Source organism: Camelus ferus, chromosome 25 (genome assembly GCF_009834535.1).
Source record: "Camelus ferus isolate YT-003-E chromosome 25, BCGSAC_Cfer_1.0, whole genome shotgun sequence".
Lineage (NCBI taxonomy): Eukaryota > Metazoa > Chordata > Mammalia > Artiodactyla > Camelidae > Camelus > Camelus ferus.
The window spans coordinates 1,057,957-1,079,308 of record NC_045720.1 but is presented as its reverse complement, the minus strand read 5'-3'; the positions used below and the strand labels follow the sequence as shown (position 1 = coordinate 1,079,308).

The window sequence follows — 21,352 nt, the reverse complement described above, 5'->3', positions numbered from 1 at the left end:
GGCCTCGGCCACCTCCCTATAACAGAGTGGCTGTGAGGAAGATACCACCAGACGCTCTGGCCCTCAAGATGGCCTGGCTCTCCCCAAGCCTGTGAATGGTGGTTGGGAGGGATGGGGTGCAGGGTCAGCCCCTCCCACCTTCCTTCTGCCTTTTCTCCCCAGCGAGCGCACTGCCTGCTTTCTCAGGCTGACCTCTGTCCTCAGTGGAGAGTCAAGAGCCCAGTGACACCCCCGCTCACCCAGCCCGGTCCCTCTCGTTTTAGTTATTGCCAAAGAACTGAAAGTGTAAACCGGGAACTGCAGCAGCAATGCCCTCTCCAGGCCTCACTCAGCCTGAGTGGGCACAGTGTCCCATGCCATCCCTGGTTGTCATGGCCACTGCAACCACCACACTGCCCCTCCCGTGGACGTGGTCGGCACCGGCCTGGCACCTCTGCGTCGGGCCCAGTCCCCCAGGGCTGCTGCGCCGCCTCCTCCATCCGTACACTCACGTGGCAGCCAAGGCCTTTTAGAAAAATAAGCCAGGGCTGGTCACACCCCTGCTGGAAGCCCACAGCAGGTTCATCCCACACCGAAGAGGCTGCTACCTCCTGACCTTGGCCTGGAACCTGCCCGACCAGAGAGGTGGCAGTAAGGGCCCCAGGAGCAGAGAGGCTGCACAGCCTTCCAGAAGCTTGGCTGGGCCGGAGAAGGGAGAGCCTTCCAGCATCAAGGACGTGGGCCCAGCATAGGCCACACGGCACCCCCTGCACTCACCTGAAAGCACGTAGCCACACACGCGTGCACATGGCAACGCAGACACACACACACTCAGCCTTGGTCTCCTGGCCCTCCTGCTGCCGCCAGCAGGACACCCTGCTCACATAAGCATGTGGGCCCAGGGCCTGGGTGGGAGCTGGGAGCCCCACACCGAGTTGGGTGAGGGCCCCGTGTCCCAGACCCTCAGCAAGCAGAGCTCACAGGTCTGTGCTCCAGCCTCCTGGAGCAGAGAGAAAAGGCCTCCAAGACCCCAGGCAGGCACTGGAGCAACCCTGCCCACACCCCCACCCCCCACCATGGATGGTGCCTGCCTGTGTCTGCCAAGCACACAACCAGTTCCATGCTTCCACTTTTCACGGAATGATTCCTTCCTGTTTGAATCTGCATTTCCACTTATTTGCAGCTGCAACATTCCAGAACACACCCCACAGGAAATCATCTTCCCTGCACTGGCATCAGGGCCGCTGCCCTACCTGGCGAGGCCTTGTCTGGTTCGCCAGAGCCCTTGTTTGGAAGAGCACGTGGCACCGGGCGCTGTTACACACTCACCGCACAAGGCAGTGCGTGTGGCAGAGCCTGCAGGATGAGCTCCCTGGTGTGGCTCCTGTCTCATGGGGCCCAGAGACAGGATGTGGCAGTGGAGCAGCGGGGAAGAAGGGGCGTGGGCTCCTGGCTGCCTTGCACTGGACGTGACCGGCCCGCGGCCCAGGACAGTAAGGGCACTGAGCCCCTGAGACGGGCCTGGACGTTGTTACTTGGCCCCAGGGTTTCAAGATAACAGGTTTATTGAGTTATAATTCCCATCCCCAGTAGTTCACCCATTAAAAGTGTAAAACTCTGCGGGTTTTAGCATGTTCAGAGTTGTGCAACCATTGCCACAATCCATTTTAGAACATTTCCATCACCCTGAAGGAGACCGCGTCATGCCCTGTTCCCCTTCCCCTGGCCCCTGGTAACTACTAATCTGTTTTCAGTTCCTGTGCTTTGCCTGTTCTGAACATTCCACGTACGTGACTCCTGTAAGATCTTCTGTGCCTGGCTTCTCTCACGTAGCAGTGTTCCGAGGTTCGTCTCCACTGTACCGTGTTTCAGGACTTCCTTCCTTCCGTGGCTGAGCGCCACCCCACCGGGAGCGTTCCGGTGGAGGAGTCCACCACGTCTCGCTGACTCGTGCTTCTGTGTGCAGGTGGGTGCTGCAGTGCTTCCACACTTTGGCTCCTAAGAACGTTGTGTGAACGTTCACGTGCAGGTTTTCACGTGAATGTGTGTTTTGCTTTCCCTCGGGTACACCTCTGGCAGTGGGATGGATGGGACCTAAAGTAATTCTCTGTTTAACTTTTTGAGGAACTGCTGGACTGTTTTCCAGGGCAGCTGCACCATTTTACATCCCCCAGCAGTGTCTGAGGGCTCCGATTTCTCCACATCTTCCCCGACCCTTGCTACCTCTCTTTTACATTACAGTTACCCTGTTGGGCATGACAGGCATCTCATTGTGGTCTGATCTGCATGTCCCTGACAGCTAAGGATGTGAGCATCTTTTTGTGTGCTCGCTGGCCATTTGTACATTTTCTTTGGAGAAATGTGTATTCAGACCCTTGCTGTGGCCCAGACTTTTAGGAGAGAAAGATGGGAAACATTCCAAGCCATTGGAGGCAGTGTTAGGTGGGGCGCGAGCCCGCCTTCCCCTCTCCCGCCAACGCGGGGGCGGCACGAAGGGGCGTTTCCCGGAACGTCGTCGCTGCACCAGGCTGCTTTCACTCTTGAGTCTGGTAATCTCCAGGCCGTGAGCTTGCTGTGCAGGCGGCTCCAGGGCAGAGCCGTCAGGACACCGGCTTCAGCGCTGTGGGAGTGGAGCCTGGGCGCAACAGTCAGGGTGAGCTGCCCCCGCGCCCTACCTACACTTGCACTCCGCTGCCAGGCCGGCTGGGCTCCGCTAGCGCTGGGTGGGGGAGGCCTGCCCTTCTGGGAGGTGACCTGGTCCCGGCACCCGCCCAGGGTTTCCTCAAGCCCCCAAGGACTCCTATAATCCCAAACTGGCTTGGGGAAGTAGGCCTCTGGAAAGGGGGACTCCCTCCCCAGCCTGGCTGGTTTAGGCTTTACTCCAGGTAGGCCCCTCAGGTGCCCCTTGGCCCATTCAGATTTCAGACCAGCACCGAGGCTCAGAGGCTTCATAAGGGCTGACTGCTGTGCCTGGAACCCAGATCTGTCTTGGGTCAGGCCCACCTTGGCCTCAGACTCCTGTGGACTCAGCTTTAGACCAGGGGATTGCGGAGCTCAGGGCACAGAGGAAGCCATAGAGGACACGCCTAGGAGCTGAGGACACCATGGCTGGGCGTTGCTGGGGCCCCTGTGCCGAATGCCCAAGAACTGGTGGCTTCTCCTTCTTCCCAGACCTCTGAGCACCTCAGCCAGAGAGACAGCTGCTGCAGGCTCCCGCCTCGCCTTGCCGTTCCTCTAGGGCTGCTTTCCACGAGCAGCCCTAGGCCTTGTTGAGGTGACACAGTGATGGAGGCTTCAGTGGGTGGCCGAGGGTGGCCCCACCCCACCCCCACCCTCAGAGTTCCAGGATTTTCTTGGGCTTCGTGTGGGCACTCTGGTCACAGAATAGGTGGTATGCATGGCCTGAGCCCCACTGAGGGCTGTGAATGACGTCCCAGCTTGGAGGTGCTCATGGCCCCTCGGACAGGTGGACCAGTGGGTGACAGGGTCCACGCTGTTTCTTTCTGTGTTGGGTAGTAGCCAGGGGCAAGAGCTTTCTGCCAGTCAGAGCCTTACCACGCAGAATCGCCTTGGAGGGAGAGAGTTCCCCATCTCTGGAGACATCCAAGTACCTGCTTCCCCCCTTCCAGCCCTGTGTGTGCGAGGCCTGACTCACCTGCCCGCCTCAGGAGCATGGCATCCGCCTTTGAGAGGGTGGTCAAGAGCGTGGTCCAGGAGCTGGACCACAGTCAGGAGCTAACCCCAGTGAACAGCCTGTGGAGCTCCGCCGGCTTTCAGCCCTACTGCCTTTTGGGCAGGAGGCCCTCGAGTTCATGGTTCTGGAGACCGCGCTACAAATGTGTCAGCTTGTCCCTCAGGGACATCCTGGAGCCTGATGCCCCGGAGCCAGGTACCCACCTAGCACTGAGTCAGAGCCAAAGGTGGGAGGGGCGTGGGTGGGCCGGCTGCCACCTGCTCCGGGCCTCTGGGCGCTCTGCTTTCAGAGGGCAGGCCCTTTCCAAAGGTCCCTTGGCCCAGGCAGGACAGGCAGCAGCTGGATGGGGCCTCAGCTCTGGTCTCGCTCTAGCTGTGGAGCAGGACGGCCCCTTCCACTTCCACGAGACTATGGACGGGCAGCTGAAGGGCAGTGTGAAGCTAGCGGTCCCAGGACAGGGGAAGATCTCAGGCAAGGCCGCGGGGTCCAGCAGCTCCAGTGCCTCAGTGAATGTGTGCATGCTGCGAGTGGCCCCCAGCACCTGGGAAGCCATGCGCCGAGAGAGGTGAGCCCTGAGCAGCCTCTGCGTCATGACCTTGGGACATCAGAAGTCACAGGGTGTCTGTGCCAGGCTGAGGTCAGCACAATTTGAAGGAAGTCCCAGAGGCAGGAACATGCTGGGACCAGGCGGAGAAGGAAGCACAGAGGTCAAGGGGGCCTCCGTCCTGTGGGCCAGGGGGGCCAGGCAGGGCCCGGGGGGTCTAGGGTTAGACAGGGTCCTGCTGCAGGGAAGCTGGGCTGCTGGGATGGGACAGACACAAGGATGCTGGTGAGGAGGACCATTATCTCAGAGTGGAGACGTGAAATTTGGATCCGGGGGGCGGAAGCGAGAGAGCAGCCAGTGGGCAGCCAGCAAAGGCGTGGGAGCCTCCAGGGGGCCTGCAGGCATCCGCCCATCCCTGTTGGACCTTGTCCCTTCTTCCTGCACCCCTACCCACCCACGAACACTGTCAGGAGGACTGAGGGAAGAATGATGGGTGTCCCATGCCTAGGCAGACATGTCACCCGCTCCACAGGCACAAAGGCTGAGGTCTGGGGAGGGAGCCGGTCCGGTGGCAGGGGCAGGAGGGCAGGCTGCCCCACTGTGAGCTCCCCACTGGCTCGCTCACCATAGGCGCCTGCGGAAGCCCGAGCACAAAATCCTGCAGCAGCTGCGGCACCGTGGGGATGACGTGTTCGTGGTGACCGAGGTGCTGCAGATGCAGAAGGAGGTGGAGATCACCCAGACCCACAAGCAGGAGGGCTCGGGCCAGTTTGCACTGCCTGGAGCCATCTGTTTGCAGGTGGGTGGCCTGGGCCCTGCAGTGGGCGTGTGTCAGGGAGAAGGGCAGTGTCCCCGGGTGGACAGGCATGTCGCTGCCACCAGCATCCCATCACCCCACAACCCAGAGCCCAGTTCTGAGCCGGTATCCATCCCTCAGGGCAAGGGCCAGGGCCACATGAGCCGGAAGAAGACGGTCACCATCCCCTCGGGCACCATCCTTGCGTTCCGGGTGGCCCAGCTAATTATTGACCCTGACTGGGGTGAGCTGGGAGCAGGGTGACTTCTGGGGCCCAGACTCCATGGCAGAGGGCAAGGAGGCCTGGAGGAGCCACCCATCAGCTGGGGTTGCTGCAGGCACCTGGTTGCACAGCTTCACGGGTTGGGGTGGCCAAGGGTCCCTTGCTCCGGCATGTGGAGGGTGGGGCACAGTGGGGGAACTGCGTGGCTCCATCAAACTGCCTCCCTCGTCTCTGCTCCTGCCTGGCTGCCAGACATCCTCCTCTTCCCGAACAAGAAGCAGAGGACCTTCAGCGGGCCACTGCAGGCAGGTGAGGCCCATGGACCTGGGCAGTGGGGTGAGGCATTCTCCTGCCCAGCACAGCGCAGACACCCACCCCCCACACACGGGCACAGGCGATGGGCTGAACAGCCTGCATCAGCCTCCTCCCGCGGCCCTGGGCGGCCAGTGTTGGGTGGCGGCGACAAGCTGTGAGGGCCCCAGGGAGGTGACCAGTTCTGCCTCACCCAGGCCGCACGGGTCCAGGCAGCCAGCCAGAGCCGTCCCTCCGCATCTCCGACCAACGCAAGTTCCTGTCAGGTCAGTACCTTCTTGACCACCTCTGGGGCCCCTGGTGGGCTCCCCTTCTGCCCCTTGGGGTCTGCCCTTCCTGACCAGGGCTCCCCAGGGCCATGTGGGCACCTGGGTGATGGCAGCCCTGTCCCCACAGACGGGCTCATGGAGGACCAGTTGGAGACCACTGAGGACTTCCAGGGCCTGCAGTTGGAGGTGGGGGTCTGGGCCGCAGGTCTGGAGGGCTTGTCCGAGGAGCCATGTGGGCAGCTGCTGGGGGGCCTGGGGCAGGTGCTGCAGGATGAGCACGCCCTGGAAGCCCTGGAGGAGCTGGTGAGCGGGCTGCGTGGGGCGGGCGGGCTGGGTGGGGCGGGTGCCTGTGCCCTTCAGGCCCGCTTAGCGGCCCCGCCTGTGTCCCCAGCTGGAGCGGGGCCTCTGCGGCGGGCAGGTGGAGCCTCAGGACGGTCCAGTGGGCGCCATCCTCGAGTGCCTGGTGCTCCCCTCCAGACAGCTGGAAGAGGAACTTGCCGGCCCCGTCTCCTACCTGCTGGGAGCTCTGGCTGGTGAGAAGCCCCGGGGTGGGCCGGCGGGCAGGGGTATGGGCTTATCCAGCCGGGACTCCCAGACCCGCCTCTTACCCAAGGTCTCTCCCCAGTGCTGAGTGAAACCCAGCATGTGCTTCTGGCTGAGGTGCTGGAGATGGGGGCCCTGTCTGAGGTGTTCAGGCTGGTGAGAGGGCCTGGGTTGAAGGGAAGGGCTGGGCTAGATGCCTGGAGCCCCCACTTACCACCTCCTATCCTGTCCTGCCAGGTGCGGAGCCTTTTGGAGCAGAGTTCCCCGTGGCAGGAGCGCAGGGCTGTGTCCCTGCCACCCGAGCTCCTGGGGAGCAGCTGGGGCGCAGAGGCACCCTCCTGGGTCCTGCTAGAGGAGTGCGGCCTAGCGCCACAGGCAGGCGACCCCCAGGTGTGCTGGGAGCCGGAAGCCCGATGCTGCACATCTGCACTGTACGCCTGCCTCGCCCTGCTGTCGAAGCTGAGCCCGCCCTGCTAGCTGGCCTGCCAGTCTGCCCGCTCGTGGGGACAGCTGTCCTGGCAGGACAGGTCTCCTGCCCACCCAGCAGCCAGGAGCCCAACGCAGCCATGTGGGTAGCTCACCACAAGGCCTGGGAGTTGGGGAAAGTAAATAAATGTGTTGAACAAAGGAAAGATGGCTCACTGAGCTTTTGAAGGGCCCTATATCTGGGGTAGGGGGCAGGGGTGGGGACTGTGCCCCTACGGCATAGGGAGGAACGTGGGGGTCCAAAGCAGGCATCTCTCCCAGTGGGCTCACTCCTGCTGCATCATGGCGCCCAGGGGAACCATCCCTGTGCTGGGACCGGGCCACCATCAGGTGACCAGCCACGGGGCCAGGCTCCTGGCCCCTCCCCGCAGGCCAGCCTGTGAAAGAAGTGGAGCAAGTCAACCCCCAGGATGGGTCTCTCGGCTTCAAGGAACTTGAGAGCTGATGGAGGCAGGGGCTGCAAAGGGGATGAGAACCCGTGGGCTGACAAGAGATGGACCTGCACTCTTGGGGCTGCATGGAGGCCCTGGGGAAGTGACCTGAACCAGAGAAACTGGCCTTTGGGGTGTGTTTCATCCAAATCCATTAACTCAGAGGTAAGAGTCTCTGGAGAAGAGGCCTCCTGGTCCCCGAGCTGCAGTCCTTGCAGGGCTTGGCCTCAGTGGGAATCCAGGACTGCAGCCTCCTGTGGGTCACAGCCTGTGGTCCAGGACTGGCTAAAGAGAGGGGGTGATCGCTTCGGCTGTGGCTGGGAAGTTAACCCCCGAGAAAACTCTGGGTCAAGGCCAACAGTGAAATTAACAAACAGAAGCATGCACCCCAAACATCCCGGATCTAGGTACAGAAACCCCCTGGAAACCGACCCCTCCCACGGTGAAGGGAGACGCTGGATGCCTCTCAGGCCTTCTTGTGTTCACCAGGGCCATGCTGCTCCCTGGGGAACCTTGTTAGGGGAACTTGAAAGGCAAAAGCAAGGTGGACAGGACTGGAACGGCTTAGGTTCTGGGAAGCACTACGTAAGCAGGAGCGGGAAAGCCGCTTCTTGGCCCTGAGACTCTACCCTCAAGGCCAGGCAGTGACTTAAGTCCTGGGCCCTGCCAGGCCCCCTTTGGAGAGTCTGACCGTCAGCACTCAGGTTCTAGGACCACCAGTGCCCTGAGGTCTCCAGTGGCGTAGCTCACCTGAGAATATCTGAGCATCAAGATCCAGGCAGGAGGGCATCATGCGGAAAAGAGTGCACCCCGATCCTAGTGCTCCCAGTCCTGGCCCCGTGTGGGGAGATGGGCTCTTAGCAGGCAGATCCGAGGGACCTGGGCAGCCTGGACATTCACAGACCAGAAGTACTCACCTGGGAACAGGGCTATGGCATCGCTGCTCCACCTGGACTCCAGCCGGCAAATCCCCAGGAAGGGTGGCACTCCTAGGACAAAGCAACAGGCTTTACAGGGAACCTCACACACGGCAGGCGCGGAGTCTGGCAGGGCTTCCCGCTACTGGGCGAGCGGCATAGCAAGGCAGGTGGACACATGACCACATGCAGGCAGATGCATCGTTCAGGAGACAGCCTGTACTCCAAACGGCCTGCTACAGGGTGGAGGTGGCGTGAGAAGAGGTAGGGCGCTGTCTGCCCAGACCTCCGTCTGAGCTGGGCTCTCCGTCCAGGTGAGCATCACTGTGGGGTTTGCCACCAGCCTGCCCCGCCATGCTGTGGTCGGACAAGTGTGTGCTTGGTGGGAGAAGCAGGCATCAAATGCCCACCCAGGGTCCTGCTGAGCCCAGCCCCGGGCCCAGACCAAGTCAGGCGGCTGTGAGGATGCTGCTCACAGACCTGCCTGCAGTGATGGGAGCTGAGGAGGGGATCCAGCCCTGCCAGGGGCCCACAGGCCTGGGAGCTGGTGCCTCCCTGATGAGTGACTGGCTTGAGAAACCCCGAGGACACGCCCACCTGTGGGGCAGGCTGGCGTTCTTGAAGTCCTTAACCCCCACTCCTGGATGCTCCATGTGCCTACATTCCTTCATAAAAAGATAAAGAGCATTTTTTTCCCTGACGTGTGTGCGCCCTGGCCAAACTAACCGCCCCTAGAAACCGCTAGTCTCACAGTACCTGCGCGGGCCAGCCCTGGTGCTAGAATGGGCTCTCCATAGACTGGAGGGAGCCGGGCAGGGCGGGCGTGGTGCCGGCTGAGGTGGGGTGGGCGCAGGAGGCCTCACTGCACACCCTGCCCTTACCAGAGTCATAAACCCCGTGACTTAGAACAGCCCCCGCCGAGCCTCACTAGTCGCCAGTCGGTGCCTGTGCCCCAGCTGCGCAAGCAGCACCCCCTTGTGCGCACAACCCTGTCCCTGACGTAAGCCCCCACACGTCTACGCCGGGGCATGCGAGCTCCGATCGCTGTCCACATGGCCCGCTGTCGCCCAGCTGTTGTGCCCATTTCCACTTCTTCCTTGTCTCTCAAACTCTTCTTTGTCTTTGGTAAATTCTCTTACCACCCGCGACACCAGCTTGCCGTGTCCCCGAACACCACCACCCTCCCTTCCCCCTCCCCCTCTCCTTCCCTCAGGGGTCTGCTGGCCTCCTGGCCTCTCCAGCATGACCCCAATATATTTCCTGTAGTTCAGTCCAGCTCTGGCAGCTGCTCTGGAGGATCTGGACTGATACAGCAAACCGTACCTCTGGCTTCACACAGACAAGTGCCTTTGGCCTAAGCCTCCCCAGCCTGGGGATGCCCAGCCAACGAAGAGACCCCAGACCCCTCTGCTGAGCTCTGACCCCGCTGGCTCCACACACTGGACCACAGAGTAACCTCTCGTCTCAGGGTGAAGCTGCCTGACTTCTGCGCCCACCCCCGGGCTGCCCCCTGCTCCTGGCCACATAATGCCTTGTCTGTCACCTTGGCCGCAGCCCGGTCCTGGACCAGGCCCAGCACACCAGCACCACAGCCTCGGCCCAGAACCAGGCCACAGACAGATGCTGAGCCTTCTGACCCGTGCGTTTATTTTAAACTCTCTCCATGGGGATGGACAGAGCCCCAGCCTCCAAGAGGCTGTGTGAGTCGAGGCCTCCTTCTCTGAGGAAGCAGCTCTGGGGGGCCCTGGGAGGGCAGGAGGACACCTCAAGGTGGATACTCCCGGTGGAGGAAGCCACTTGGCAGGGCCTGGAGGGGCCTAGTCACAGCTTCAGACACTCCTAGAGGGGCCTCTTCCCCGAACGTCCAGTCCTGCCTTTCTCATTCAACCCTGAGCCAGGCGCTGGGGCACCGAGGCGAGGGCTCAGCCCGGTGGGCTGTGGATGCGGCTGCCTCACACCTGGACCTGCAGGCATCATCTCGGGCCTGTGCTGTCCAGTGGGGAGGTCAGGGGACATGATCCGGAGAAGGTCCAGGGGGCGGTCTGACACCATGGTGGGCGGGTGGAGTGGGACCAGGCTGTGGGGCAGCAGGTGTGGACAGACCAAAGCTTCTTGAGCAGCGAGGATGTGGCCAGGAGCCTGAGAACCTCAGGCCAGGGCATGGCCAGCAGGGAGTGGAGCATACGATGGAGGGTGCTGGGCTGCTGTGGTGGCCAGGAGGGCCCGACAGGTAGAGGCCCCGGAGGAGGGCTGTGCCCGCTTCACACTGTCCCCCACCAGAGTCTGGCTTGGGAGGCCAGGTGCCATGGGCAGGGCACACTCCAAGGGGCTTGGAGAGCCATATGCCTGAGGGGGACAGGCGGACCCAGGTGTGTAAGAAGTGAGAGGCTGAGAGTGAATTGGTGCTCGGGCAGAAGGCACATGGGCTCCCTCCAGGCCCCATGGCTGTCACGGTGGGGCACTCCTGGAGAGGGCTCTTTGTGTGCAGCAGGCCTCGGGCAGCTCCAAAGGCAGGTATCGGTGTCCAGCACCAAGCCCGGGTGCCCCTCAAGGGAGACCTCTTCCGCAGAACTGGCCCTGCCCAGACTGGCCACAGAGTGGTGGGGCGCCCCACTCAGACCCCTGACTCCCACCTGGAGGGCAGGCAGGTCAGACTCAGCCTGGTCCTGAGCAGTCCCAGTGGCCAGCCAGGCTCCAGTGCTGGAATGGGCTGTCTTCGTAGACTGGTGGGAGCCGGGCAGGGTGGGCGTGGTGCTGGCCAAGGTGGGGTAGGCGCAGGAGGCCAAGGAGGCGCCAGCAGTGGGGACAGTGCTGTGTTCGGGCCAGTAGTGCCACCTGCTGGCAGGACACTTGTGCTGCTGCCACCACAGAGGGCTCAGGGTCACTCTGCAGCTGCCCCAAGTCTGCGGGGACAGGGAGGTTCATGTGGCAGGGAGGGCTCTCAGGACAGCTGCAGGTCCCCAGCCGTCCACCTGTCCTTTCCCATCCACTCCACTCTAGTACCCATCACCTCTCTGGGACCCCACTCCCTGGTGAGTCGGGTCCTTACCCTGGAACAGGGAGTCCAGTAGGTCCTGGTTGACGCAGCTGAGGCTCGAGTGATGGACCAAGAAGCCTGGACCAAAGCAAACCCCTGAGTGCTGGCCCCACGCCCACAGCAGGGAGGGGCTGGCCCAGCTCCCAGAGCCTTGGGTGCAAAGGACAGTGTGACCAGGGCTGCCTCACCTATGAGCACGGCAGCTGCCCGGCGCAGGCGGTCCTGTGGGCTCCGCAGGTAGCCCTGGGTCTGGCTCAGGAAGCCGGGCACGTGGCTTGGGTACCACTGAACCTGGGGACAGAAGGGGTCGTGGCAGGATGAGAGGGCCAGTTCTGCATAGAAAGGCGGCTGCAAAGTGAGTTAAGGGGCCAAGGCCCCCTAGGGACCCCCTGGGTGCCACCATCTTGGCCAGAAGGGTGGGGAGACTCAGTTTCGGGAGAGTGGCCCTGGCGTGTACTGGGCCAAGTAGGCAGCTGACCACACCCCGTCACTGTCACTGTCCTCCCCTTACTGACCAGGCGCTGGCAGATCTGGCTTAGGGCCCCAGGGCTGTTGTAGTGGGCCACAGTGACCATCTCCTCCAGCAGGCCCCAGCGCAGGGCCTGGTCACAGCAGGCCAGGGTCCACTCTGAGCTCTGGAACAGGGGAAGGGAGCAAGATTAGACGTTCTGAAAGCGGCAGGAGGCAGCCAGGGGTGGGTGGACAGGATGCGGAGTAGAGGAGCCCAGAGCAGGGGCCCCAGAAAGACCAGGGACCTTGACACGGGCACCTGTGCTCCATGGGGAAGTCCCTGACCCGAAGTCTTTGGAGAGGCAGCTGTGGCGGGGCTGGGTGGGGGTTCTAGTGGGGACAGCAGTGGGGCAGTCTTGGCAGGCTGAGCTGACCTCAGCAGTGTCCCGGCTGGGATCATGCAGGCGCAACAGCAGCGGCACGAGACTCTGCAGCACCAGCTTGCGCAGGGGGCCTCGGGGCCCCACCCACAGCCTGCCCCGGGCCCTCCGCACCAGCGTCCCGAGGAGCCCGACCGCAGAGGCGCGGACTGAGTCCCGGGCCTGCAGGGGAGGGTGCAGTCGGTGTGGGGCAAGCAAGGAGAGGGTATAGGAGGGCTGCTGTCTGGGGGTGCGGTCTGGGAGCCAGGACGGGGGCCAATGCGGGAGCCAGGGGTGGGATGGGGATCCTGGGGCAAGAGGCGGGGGACAGCGGGGGACGGGGCTGGAGGGCGGGGCGGGGCTCACGTCATCCAGAAGCGGTGGGAGACGTGGCCCCAGCTCTGCGCTCAGGAGGCGCACTGGCGCCTGCGGCCGCAGCAGAACCCTCCGCAGCACCCCCAGCGCAGCGCCCACGAGCCGTGTGTCACCCTCGCCCAGGGTGACCAGGAGCGCGGGCAGCAGTGTGCTCATGTGACGCACCTGCGGAGACAAGGACTCGTGGTCGGCCCCTCACAGCCCCCACCCCCCTCACCCAGTCCTGCCCCTCACCTTCCGGCGGTTCAGCGCCAGGTGGCCAAGGCCCAGCAGGCCCAGCCAGCGCACGGTGGGCTCGGGGTCGCCCTGCCAGGTGCAGAGCCGCTTCAGGATGACCTCCTCCCGCAGGAGCCGGGCGGTGGGCTGGCTCTGTAGCAGCTGGGCGGAGCACACAGGGTCAGCGCGCTGGCGATGCCGGTCAGGCCGGGCTGCACAGGGGATGAGTCCCCAGTCACACCAACCACCCCTCTTGGGGGCAAGCTCACCCCAGTGAAGAAGGCCATAGCTGTGAGGCGCTGGGCATCGTCCGTGCTGTGCAGCCGGGGCAGCAGGTCTGCGAACAGGCCTCGCAGGTGGTGGTCGGCATGGGCCACCATGGCACTGTGATTGGGCAGAAATGGGAGCTCTCCCTCCACTTCTGGCCTCACCCCTCCCAAAGCCTCTACCCGGCCACCTCCTGCCCTTGCCTCTTCTCCCACACTCATGCCCCGCACCTGGCCAGCAGCAGTACACCCTCCAGGTGCGTATGGGCTCCCACCAGTCTTCTCCAGCCACCAGCCTGCTCCATGCACGTGACCACCATGCGGCTGCCGTCACCAGTGAGCAGGGCCTTCAAGGCCTCCACGGTGCAGCTGGAGGTGGGGGCAGCAGACAAGTGAGCAGTGAGGGCCAGGAGGGCACTGGCCCAGCCCTCGCCTCCCCCGGTGCACACCCTCACCTGGCGTGGCTGTGTGGTGGCCCTTGGTAGGATGGGGCCCAGACCTTGGGAGTGTCAGGGGAGCACGTGCCCCGGGCCATCTCATGTAGCTGTGTGACCAGAACAAGGAGGAGGTGCGGGTAGAAGCCCCGTGTGGCCCCCACGCAGCCAGACACGGCCAGCATCTCCCGAAGGGCGCGAGTGGCCTGCAGAACAAGCAGCCCACTCTGGCTCAGGCATTGCAAAACAGACTAGGACAAGGCTTCAACGCTTGAGGGATGTTATGGGTGGGCATGGCCCAGCTGAGAGCCTGCTGCCCTCACCCCTCTCGGGTCAACTCTCCTGTCCCCCTGGGCCAAAGCCAGGGAGAATCCCCGGCAATGCTGGCTGGAGCCACCTACCGCCAGAGCCTCCGGCTGGGGTCCGGCCGTGCCCTTGAGCGCCCAGAGCAGCTGCACCAGCACCTGCCCATTCACCCGCTGGTTCCGGCTCAGGCTGCGCCACAGCTCGGCCGCCGCCCTGGGGGCACGGGGCATGTGAGACGGGGCCTGGTGGGATGTGGGAAGTCCCCAGGTCAGGGCCACTAGGACTCCAGCAGGAGGAGGGGCAGGCAAACCGCCCCCAACCAATCCCAGAGAAACAAAATGAATGGCATCCATGCAGACCACAATACAGCCAGGTCCGCGGGATTGGCCGCCTGGCAGGGACCACTCAGAACCCTGTTGGGCCAGCAACAATGAAACAAACCTGGTATTAGGAACAATCACCATAGAGAATAAAACCAAAGATAACTTCTCCTGGGGCAGATTAGCCAAAGAGCCAGGGGTGCTGGGGTGTAGAAACCACCTGGCTTGCTCACTTGGCCTTGGAGCGCCCTCCCCAGGCTGGGCTCCAAGAGAGACCTGGAGAGAGAAGGCAGGCCCCAGGCCAGGAGCCCAGCTCTGAGGACCCAAGGTGGGAGGTGAGAGGCAGGATTGGAAGGGACGGAATTAGAAGGCTCTGCCCGCGCCACCACCTGACCCACCCTGGGCCAGACTCTGCCACCAAGCCGGAAAGGGGAAGGAAGCTGCATGGGGGCAGCGGGGAAGTGGTGCGTTGGGGCAGGGCAGGTTACCCGTCCGGGCGCAGAGAGCATGGCAGCAGTGCACACACCACGTCCCGAGGATGCTCCAGGGCAAGTGCGCTCAGCACCCGCAGGACTACCCGCCGGCGCATCCCCTCTGCCAGGCTGGGCACCTGTGCCAGCAGCCCACGCACCAGACCACGAACCTGGCGAGGAGGGGTGAACGGCAGCAGTCAGGCCTTCTGACCCCTGTCTATTACCCTCTGAATCCCCCCCAAGCAGGTGTGACCCGAAGGGGGCTGCTTGCTCCAACCCCCAAACTTGGAGGCCAACGGGCAGGAGACTCTGGGGCAGGGACGGGATGGGGGCTAACCTGGTCCTCCAACTGCTCCCCCTGGGCCTCCAGGACTGAGGACAGAGTGAGGGCTGTTGCCTGGGTCCCCGCAAAACCAGCATCTTCCAGGCAGGCAGCTGCGTACAACGCCAGGTCTTCAAGGGCCCCATCCTCCCAGGAACTCTGGGGAGTCTGGGGTTGGGGGTGAGGGGGTGTATGAAGACCCCTTGCCTCTCCCACTCTCTTCCTCCCCACCCCTCCCCGCTCTAAACAAAGCCTCTGTGCCTTTCTGTTGTTCTGTTTGTTCCACTGTTCCCTCCACTTTATCTCCCCTGACCCCCAGGCATCCTCCTGCTCACCTGATGGGGTATCGCTGGGGCTGGCTCCTGGGCTGGGGGCCGGGAAAAGGGCTCACTGCCAGCTGTGGGGCTGGCTGCTGCCCTCTGGGGCTCCACTTCAGATTCAAGCTCAGATTCAGGTTGAGGGCTTGTGGAAGGGGGTCCCGGGGGCTGCCCCTGCCTGGCCCGGATCCCTTCGGCCAGAGCTGTCAAGGTTAGAGCCCCCACAGGGGCCCCCCGGGGCCGGCCCCACATGCCCCCAGCCATGGCTGCCACACACGCTGAGCCTCTCAGCCAGGCCCAGCCTGTAGCACCTGCCACCAGTCCTCCCAGGAAGTCATGCCCAGGCCTGACCTAGAAGCATGTCCCAGGCAGGCGGGACCAAGAACAGGCGTGGTGGCGCGTGCGTGCGTGCGTGTGTGTGTGTATGCATGGGGGTGGGGGTTGGGGAGCCACACAGAGGTGTCCCCAGGAGTGGTGCCTGCTGGGGGCTTATGAAAGGCCCTCCTGCCTGGGCTGCTGGAGGTGAGTGGCCAGCATCTGGGGTGAGAAGACTGAGCGCCTGGGGTCTGACTCTGCCCCCAGGCCCTGGGGAAGAGGGAAGGTCCCTGGGAGACAGTGGGTCTGCAAGGGGAGAGAAGGGTCCTTGTCCGTGATCTCTGCCTCCTCTAGGCAGACCTTGGGGAAGGTGTGGACAGCCCTGAAGAGACCCTGGCAGGGTCCAGAACGCTGGGCCTAGCCCTGAGCTGAGGCTTCACCTGATTCAGCCCAGGCTGGGCCTGGGCTGTCCCCTCTGCATTCCGACCCAGCCATTCTGGGAATGGGGGTAATTCAGAGAGCTGCCCACACCTCTGAGCTTGGGGCAGCCCTGGGGTGGAGCCAGAGGCAAGAGGAGCTGCCCTGTCTGTGCCTTCAGGTGTCCTTGCAGGTGACCGCCATCGCTGGAGGGGGGAGGTGCTCTGGGTCCCGGCACCAAGGAAGTGCAGAGCTGAGAAGTGGTGACCCGTGGGTACCTGGGGCCAGTGTATGTTCTGTTGTGTGTCTGTGTGTTTGTATCTTCCTCCAACCACCTGTCCCCCAGGGATGGCCTGACTGGGCCTCTGCCCTAAATTCCCACCATCACTGTCACCCAGCAACTCAGGGGCACTGCCCAGCCTGGGCAGGGGAGCCAGAAGAGCTGGTCTGGCCAAATACCTCGGCAGGCGGCGGTGCTGTGGGAAGCGCCCTGGAGTCAGCACCTCCACACCCACACCTGCTTCAAGGCCTGGACAGGCCAGGCCCGGGCCCCGCCCTCGCGTCCGCAGAGCCCTAGACCGCTCTCTTGAGTGGCCCCTCTGGAGACCTGACTAGCCTGCCTGCACAGAGCTGAGCAGCTCTCTGTCCCCTCAACTTCTTCACTGGCTCTAGCGCAGGCCCGGACCCGCTCCTCTCCCTTCCGAGGAGCCGGGTCCCCAAGGCCCAGGCTGGTCGGCATCATGACAGGATGCCAAGGCCAGGAGGGAGCCAGATGGGTGGGGCGCAGGGCCACGGGGGTCCCCAGTGGCAGGGTCCTGCAGGGCTGGCAGCAGCAGTGGCAGGTGACACCAGGCTGCTCTCTGGCTTGGGAAGCTCAAGGTGCCCCACAGAGCCTGCCTGAGGACAGTGCCTTTGGCAGCGCATGGTCACAGGAATGCTGGAGCTCCTGTATCTGGCACTCTAGCCCCACCCCGAGGTGCCCCTTCTCGAGCCTCCAGCAGGGAGAGGCCTTCCATGGTAACACCCCCAGCTCCCAGCTGGGCACCAGAGGCCTCCCTTCCCCACAGCCCTGCCCTTTCCCAGCTCCCCAGGCCTCAGACACTCCCTGCCCTTAGCCTACCTCCTCACCACCCTCAGGCCTCGGCACAGGGCCGCCTCCCTGCCCGGGCCAGGCGGGATCTCCCCTGGAAGCACGAGCCCTCACGCTGATCCCTGACTCCAGCCCACCCCGGGAGGCCCTGGGGGTCCAGTGAGTGGCAGGCTGGGTGAAGACACGACACATGACAAGTTGTGGGGGACAGTGAAGGACTCGTGTTAATTTCAGGCAGCTCCCACCATTGGACTCTCACGGGGACTGCTGGCACTCAGTTTGTCCACCAGGGCCTGTAGCTTCTCAGACAGTGCGACCTGCAGGGTGGAGAGGAGGGGACAGTGGGTGGCTGTCGGGGCAGAGAGCACACAGGTCAGGTTGACGATGTGGGCCCGACACCCACCTGGTACAGCTCAGGCTGCTCCAGCCGCCTGTGTGCGGGGCTCAGACGGCTTAGGGACAGCTGAGCGAAGGCTCTGGATTCAGCCAGAGATGGGAGGGGCTCACACAGCTGGGGGGAAGAGGGAAGGAAGGGGCTGGCTCTAGGTCAGGTGTCAGGGCTTGATTTGGGTTGAAGGTGCAGCCTAGCGGGGTGGGTAGGGGCGGTCACCTGTCCCTGCTGGACCCAGAGTCGCAGAAGTGGCTCCACATGGGCCGGCCTCACGGTACAGGACTCCTGGGCCCCTCGAGGCCAGACTCGCAGCTCCTGGCCAGCCTGGGGAGGTGGCTCCTCTGCCAACTGCAGCACATCCATCAGCAGAGACCCTGTGTGTGTGTGTGTGTGTGTGTGTGCGTGTCAGGGGTGCCAAGAATAACGTGGGGGGCCAGGGGCCTTGAGCCGAACTGCAGAGGGTCAGCAGGGCAAGCCTCACCGTTGGAGCCCAGGAGCCGGAAGGCAGCCTTGCTCCCAGGCAATGTCTGCTTCTCTGGGTCCTCAGTCAGCTTCATTCGTGGCTGGCCTCCCACGGACACCAGCTGCAGAGACAGGGTGTCAGCAGAGTTGGACCCTTCCCCTCGGGCCCATGACCCAGCCCAGCCCGCCCCCACAGGGCCCCTGCCCCGTCTCCACCTTGTAGACACAGCCCAGGGAAGGCTGACGAGGGCAGGTGACCACGCTCGTGCCGATGCCGATGCCGTTCACCTCGCTGCCCTGGAGGAGGGGACAGGAGGCGGCCCTGGGCTCGTCCAGCACCCGCAGGCCTGGGGCCCCCGGCCGCCCTCTGGCCTGCCCCTGCCCCACTCACCTTCTGGGCCAGCCGGGCCAGCTCCTCCTCGTCAATGCTGTTGCTGACGGTGATAGGGACCGACTCTAGCCAGGGCACCCGGAACCTGTGTGGGCAGCCCCTCCGCTGCTCCCGATGCGCTGGTCCCCTCCCACCCGTCATGCCATCTCCCCACCCCCTGATAATCTGCCTTCAGCCATGCTGGCTCTGGCCTTTTTGCCTGCAGGCCCCTGAGTGAGCCCACCCCAGCCTCCTCGCCAGGGCCGTGACTTCTCTACTGAGGTAGCGACCACACCAGAGAGCCTCACCGTGGGAGGGGTGAAGATTGGGAAGGTCCCTCCTTCCCCTCCTCTGTCCCATCCCAATATTCCAGCCCCAGAGGGGGTCTCAGCAGGCAAAGTGCCCCGGGGACTCACTGGGCCGCCACCGTTCGGAAGACTCCGCGGATTTCCTGGGCTTGCTGAAGCAGGTCGCCGCTGTCCAGCCTCACGCCCACTGCCTGGTAGCCCAGCCCCTCCAGAGCCAGGGCTACAGCCAGGAAGTTAGGAAGGCCGCTCCTGCAGGCAGGGCAAGGCGGTCGGGGGCCTGAAGGTGCTCGGCTGAGCCCGCTCCGGGGATACCTGGGCCTCACCTCCGCACACTGTAGGTGTCCAGCAGGCCCTGGAAGGCCCGGGGAAAGGCCAGGGCATAGGCCACAAAGGCTGCCCGCTCCCCCCGGTGTGGCTCCTGCACTCCCAGCCCCAGGTGGGCACACACACGCTCCAGCCATGTCTCCACACTGGCAGCCAGGTCCACGGTGGGGCCCTGACCAGCAGCAGGAGCCAACATCTGGGGAGAGGAACTAGTGAAGGATGGAGGATCCAGAGCACAGGGTGGGGTCTGGTTTGTCCCTGGTAAAGGGTCTGAGCCACCTGCCTGCCAGCTTCCCAGCGCAGCACCAAGACTACCTGCCAGGGTGGCTGAGGTGGGCCAGGCATGGCACCTACCTGAGTGCAGAGCAGGAACTGGCCCCTCCCTCCCCTTGGGCAGCGGCTGGCTTTGGGGTCTGCCCTCTGGACTGCAGTGGGGCAGACAGGGGTACTGACCGGGTCAGGGGGCACCTCGGTACCCAAAAAGGACGTGACGAAGGAGTGTGCCAGGGTTCCGGCCACAGGCACGCCCCGAAGCTGTCCCGCAAGCACATTGCTGCTGCCATCAAAGCCTGGACCAGGGCATCAGGCAAGGTTGAGGGACTTCAGGTACTGAAGTGAGGGGGATCTCAGGGCTGGCCTCCTTTCCCAAACCTTGCCTCCCTCTCCTGGCCCTCACCGCCCAGGTAGCTGTAGGTGGAGGCCGTAAGACCCCCATCCGGTCCCTGAGCTCGCCGAAGCCCCATTTCCAGCAGCCGCTTCTCCGGCCCTGCGATCAGGCGAAGCCGCGCTGCGTTCGTGGCAATGAGGCTGTTGGAGCAACAGGGCAAGGGCCCTGCGTGAGGGCCAGGAAGCCAACCAGAGCCGTCCTCTCCTGGGACCCTGCACGGTGGGAGCCGAAGGTCCCTCTCCAGGACCCAGGCCTGGGCTCCACCATCCAACCCAGGGGCCACGCCCCACCGGGCGGGGCCCGGAAGGCCGTGCTCCTTCCTCAGAGCCCAGCCTTCGGGTCTTGGGCAGGAGCCCCGGTCCTGCCCCAGGCCCCACCTGGCACCCCAGGCCCCACCTGGCATAGCTGACCAGGCAGAGGAGCGGCGTTTCCAGCAGCTGCACCACCAGGAGTGGCCCCGACACTTGCAGCAGCGGCACCTGCGGGGCAGGCTGTCAGCTCGGCACCCCGGGCCCACTCAGCCCCACCCCGGCGTCCGGCTCACCCTGCACTCACACCGGGGAAGGCGAGGGAGCCCTCGGGCAGGGCCCGCACTGTCACCCCGGAGCAGTCGAGGGCACGAAGGTGCTCAAAGAACGCCGGGTCTGTGTCTGGGGGCAGCACCGAGGCCAGGAACTGCACATCTAGGGGCGGCAGAGGTGGTGGTGGGCGGGGCGAGGGGGCCGGGTAGGAGGGGCTCCCGGGCCCTGGGGGGATACCTGCGTCCCGGAGGCGGAAGGTGCGCAGGAAACGCACGCAGTCGCGCAGCCCAGCGGCCAGGGCGAAGGCTCCACCGAACGGGCAGCGACGGAAGAAGAGCTCGAATTCGGCCTGGTCCTGCGCCCGGCCCGCGCGCCAGTAGCCCAGCGCCATGGTGGCCTGGTAGAGGTCGGTGAGCAGCGGCCGGGCCGCCGCGCGCCCCTCTGCGTCCTGCTCTGCCGCCATTACCCCCGCACTCCGGACTCTCGCCGCCCCGCCCGTCCACCCCGTGACGCCGCGCTCCCCAAAGCCCGCCCAGCCAGCGGGACGCACCAGGAGGCTGGGACACCAGGGAGAGACCGCCTTTCCTGGCAACCGGCATGGGCGGGGCGGGCCGCTGGCCTCCAGACACGCCCAGGGGCCCCAGCAGCTGGACCTGGCTGGGGCTGGGGGCATATGCTCTCGCTGGTCACCCCTGCTCCCCTTGGCCCCTTGCCGCGTGGCCTGTCCCGATCCCCGCGAAGCTGGCAGCTCCATGCAGTGGGCTCCGCGAGGGTGGAAGAGGGCAGCCGGAACTCCACGTCCAGCTGGACTTTACCCGCACCCGCCCAGGGGCCGCCCCGGCCTGGGGAGGGCAGCGCACAGCCAGCACCGCACCAGGCAAGGCCCTTACCACACTGCTCGGGAAGGAGTGTGGTGCCAACAAAGGGCGAGGGGGCCATTTGTCCACCCCAGCTGGCAGCAAAGGCTTTCAGCTTCTGCACTGTAAGCCCCACAGAAATCCCGAGGGGGGCCCTGGAGGACAGCACAGAAGTAACCACAACCCACACTTTCTCCCAGCACCAGAAACGGCTGCCTCAACGGCCACGTGGGCCAACAGTCCAGGGGAGAAACCACTAGTGACTCAAGTGTTGTGCAAACCTGGGGCTCGGGAGTGCAGGTGGACAGGGACAGGCAGGACAGTGGGCACCAGCGCACAGGGCAGTTTGTCATGGGATCCATCTAGGGCCCTGGTCTCTAGTGCGGGGGGCAGGGGGAGGCGCGACCACAGATGCAGGCAGCACACTGGAAGGTGGGCGGGGCAGGGCGGTGAGCACCCCAAAAGGACTGAAGGGAGAGGGGCAGGGCTGGGCAGCAGGGG

The 21,352-nt window shown here is 64.2% G+C and overlaps 3 protein-coding genes across 21 annotated transcripts; 1 reads left to right on the top strand and 2 right to left on the bottom strand.

Moving 5' to 3' along the window:
* Window positions 1–1,526: 1,526 nt before the first annotated feature.
* On the bottom strand, window positions 1,527–17,114 carry MROH6 (maestro heat like repeat family member 6). Of its 7 annotated transcripts, none has more exons than XM_032467685.1 (19): window positions 15,148–17,110; window positions 14,828–14,980; window positions 14,506–14,660; window positions 13,793–13,910; window positions 13,413–13,597; window positions 13,189–13,326; window positions 12,961–13,075; window positions 12,710–12,853; window positions 12,467–12,640; window positions 12,116–12,283; window positions 11,747–11,866; window positions 11,420–11,522; window positions 11,244–11,309; window positions 8,195–11,097; window positions 8,028–8,108; window positions 5,742–7,594; window positions 5,356–5,498; window positions 4,843–4,926; window positions 1,527–4,350 (listed from the first exon to the last, which is right to left on the bottom strand). In XM_032467685.1, the coding sequence occupies exons 1-14, from the start codon at window positions 15,391–15,393 to the stop codon at window positions 10,850–10,852; spliced, it is 2,133 nt and encodes a 710-aa protein (XP_032323576.1). In that variant the 5' UTR covers window positions 15,394–17,110; the 3' UTR covers window positions 1,527–4,350; window positions 4,843–4,926; window positions 5,356–5,498; window positions 5,742–7,594; window positions 8,028–8,108; window positions 8,195–10,849. The 7 variants fall into 7 exon arrangements, with proteins under 7 accessions (XP_032323576.1, XP_032323577.1, XP_032323574.1 ...); XM_032467686.1 differs by having other exon boundaries at window positions 5,742–7,562; XM_032467683.1 differs by having other exon boundaries at window positions 8,028–11,097.
* Window positions 3,615–6,870, top strand: GSDMD (gasdermin D). 3 transcript variants are annotated; one of them, XM_032467689.1, is made up of 10 exons: window positions 3,615–3,868; window positions 4,046–4,238; window positions 4,848–5,016; window positions 5,155–5,257; window positions 5,489–5,545; window positions 5,746–5,814; window positions 5,945–6,120; window positions 6,209–6,350; window positions 6,443–6,516; window positions 6,598–6,870. In XM_032467689.1, exons 1-10 carry the CDS (start codon window positions 3,652–3,654, stop codon window positions 6,835–6,837), a joined length of 1,440 nt encoding a protein of 479 aa, XP_032323580.1. In that variant the 5' UTR covers window positions 3,615–3,651; the 3' UTR covers window positions 6,838–6,870. The 3 variants fall into 3 exon arrangements, with proteins under 3 accessions (XP_032323580.1, XP_032323582.1, XP_032323581.1); XM_032467691.1 differs by lacking the exons at window positions 5,155–5,257; window positions 6,443–6,516 and having other exon boundaries at window positions 4,848–4,875; window positions 4,927–5,016; XM_032467690.1 differs by lacking the exons at window positions 5,155–5,257; window positions 6,443–6,516.
* Window positions 17,115–17,152: 38 nt separating the features above from the next.
* NAPRT (nicotinate phosphoribosyltransferase) lies at window positions 17,153–21,228 on the bottom strand. 11 transcript variants are annotated; one of them, XM_032467676.1, is made up of 13 exons: window positions 20,232–20,523; window positions 20,029–20,156; window positions 19,870–19,952; window positions 19,483–19,613; window positions 19,260–19,375; window positions 18,806–19,002; window positions 18,591–18,731; window positions 18,196–18,280; window positions 18,021–18,101; window positions 17,824–17,926; window positions 17,562–17,716; window positions 17,355–17,462; window positions 17,153–17,268 (listed from the first exon to the last, which is right to left on the bottom strand). In XM_032467676.1, exons 1-13 carry the CDS (start codon window positions 20,455–20,457, stop codon window positions 17,182–17,184), a joined length of 1,641 nt encoding a protein of 546 aa, XP_032323567.1. In that variant the 5' UTR covers window positions 20,458–20,523; the 3' UTR covers window positions 17,153–17,181. The 11 variants fall into 11 exon arrangements, 7 of the variants coding, with proteins under 7 accessions (XP_032323567.1, XP_032323570.1, XP_032323565.1 ...); XM_032467679.1 differs by lacking the exons at window positions 19,260–19,375; window positions 19,483–19,613 and having other exon boundaries at window positions 20,031–20,156; window positions 20,232–20,521; XM_032467674.1 differs by lacking the exon at window positions 20,029–20,156 and having other exon boundaries at window positions 18,196–18,238; window positions 19,483–19,952; window positions 20,232–20,521.
* Window positions 21,229–21,352: the final 124 nt, after the last annotated feature.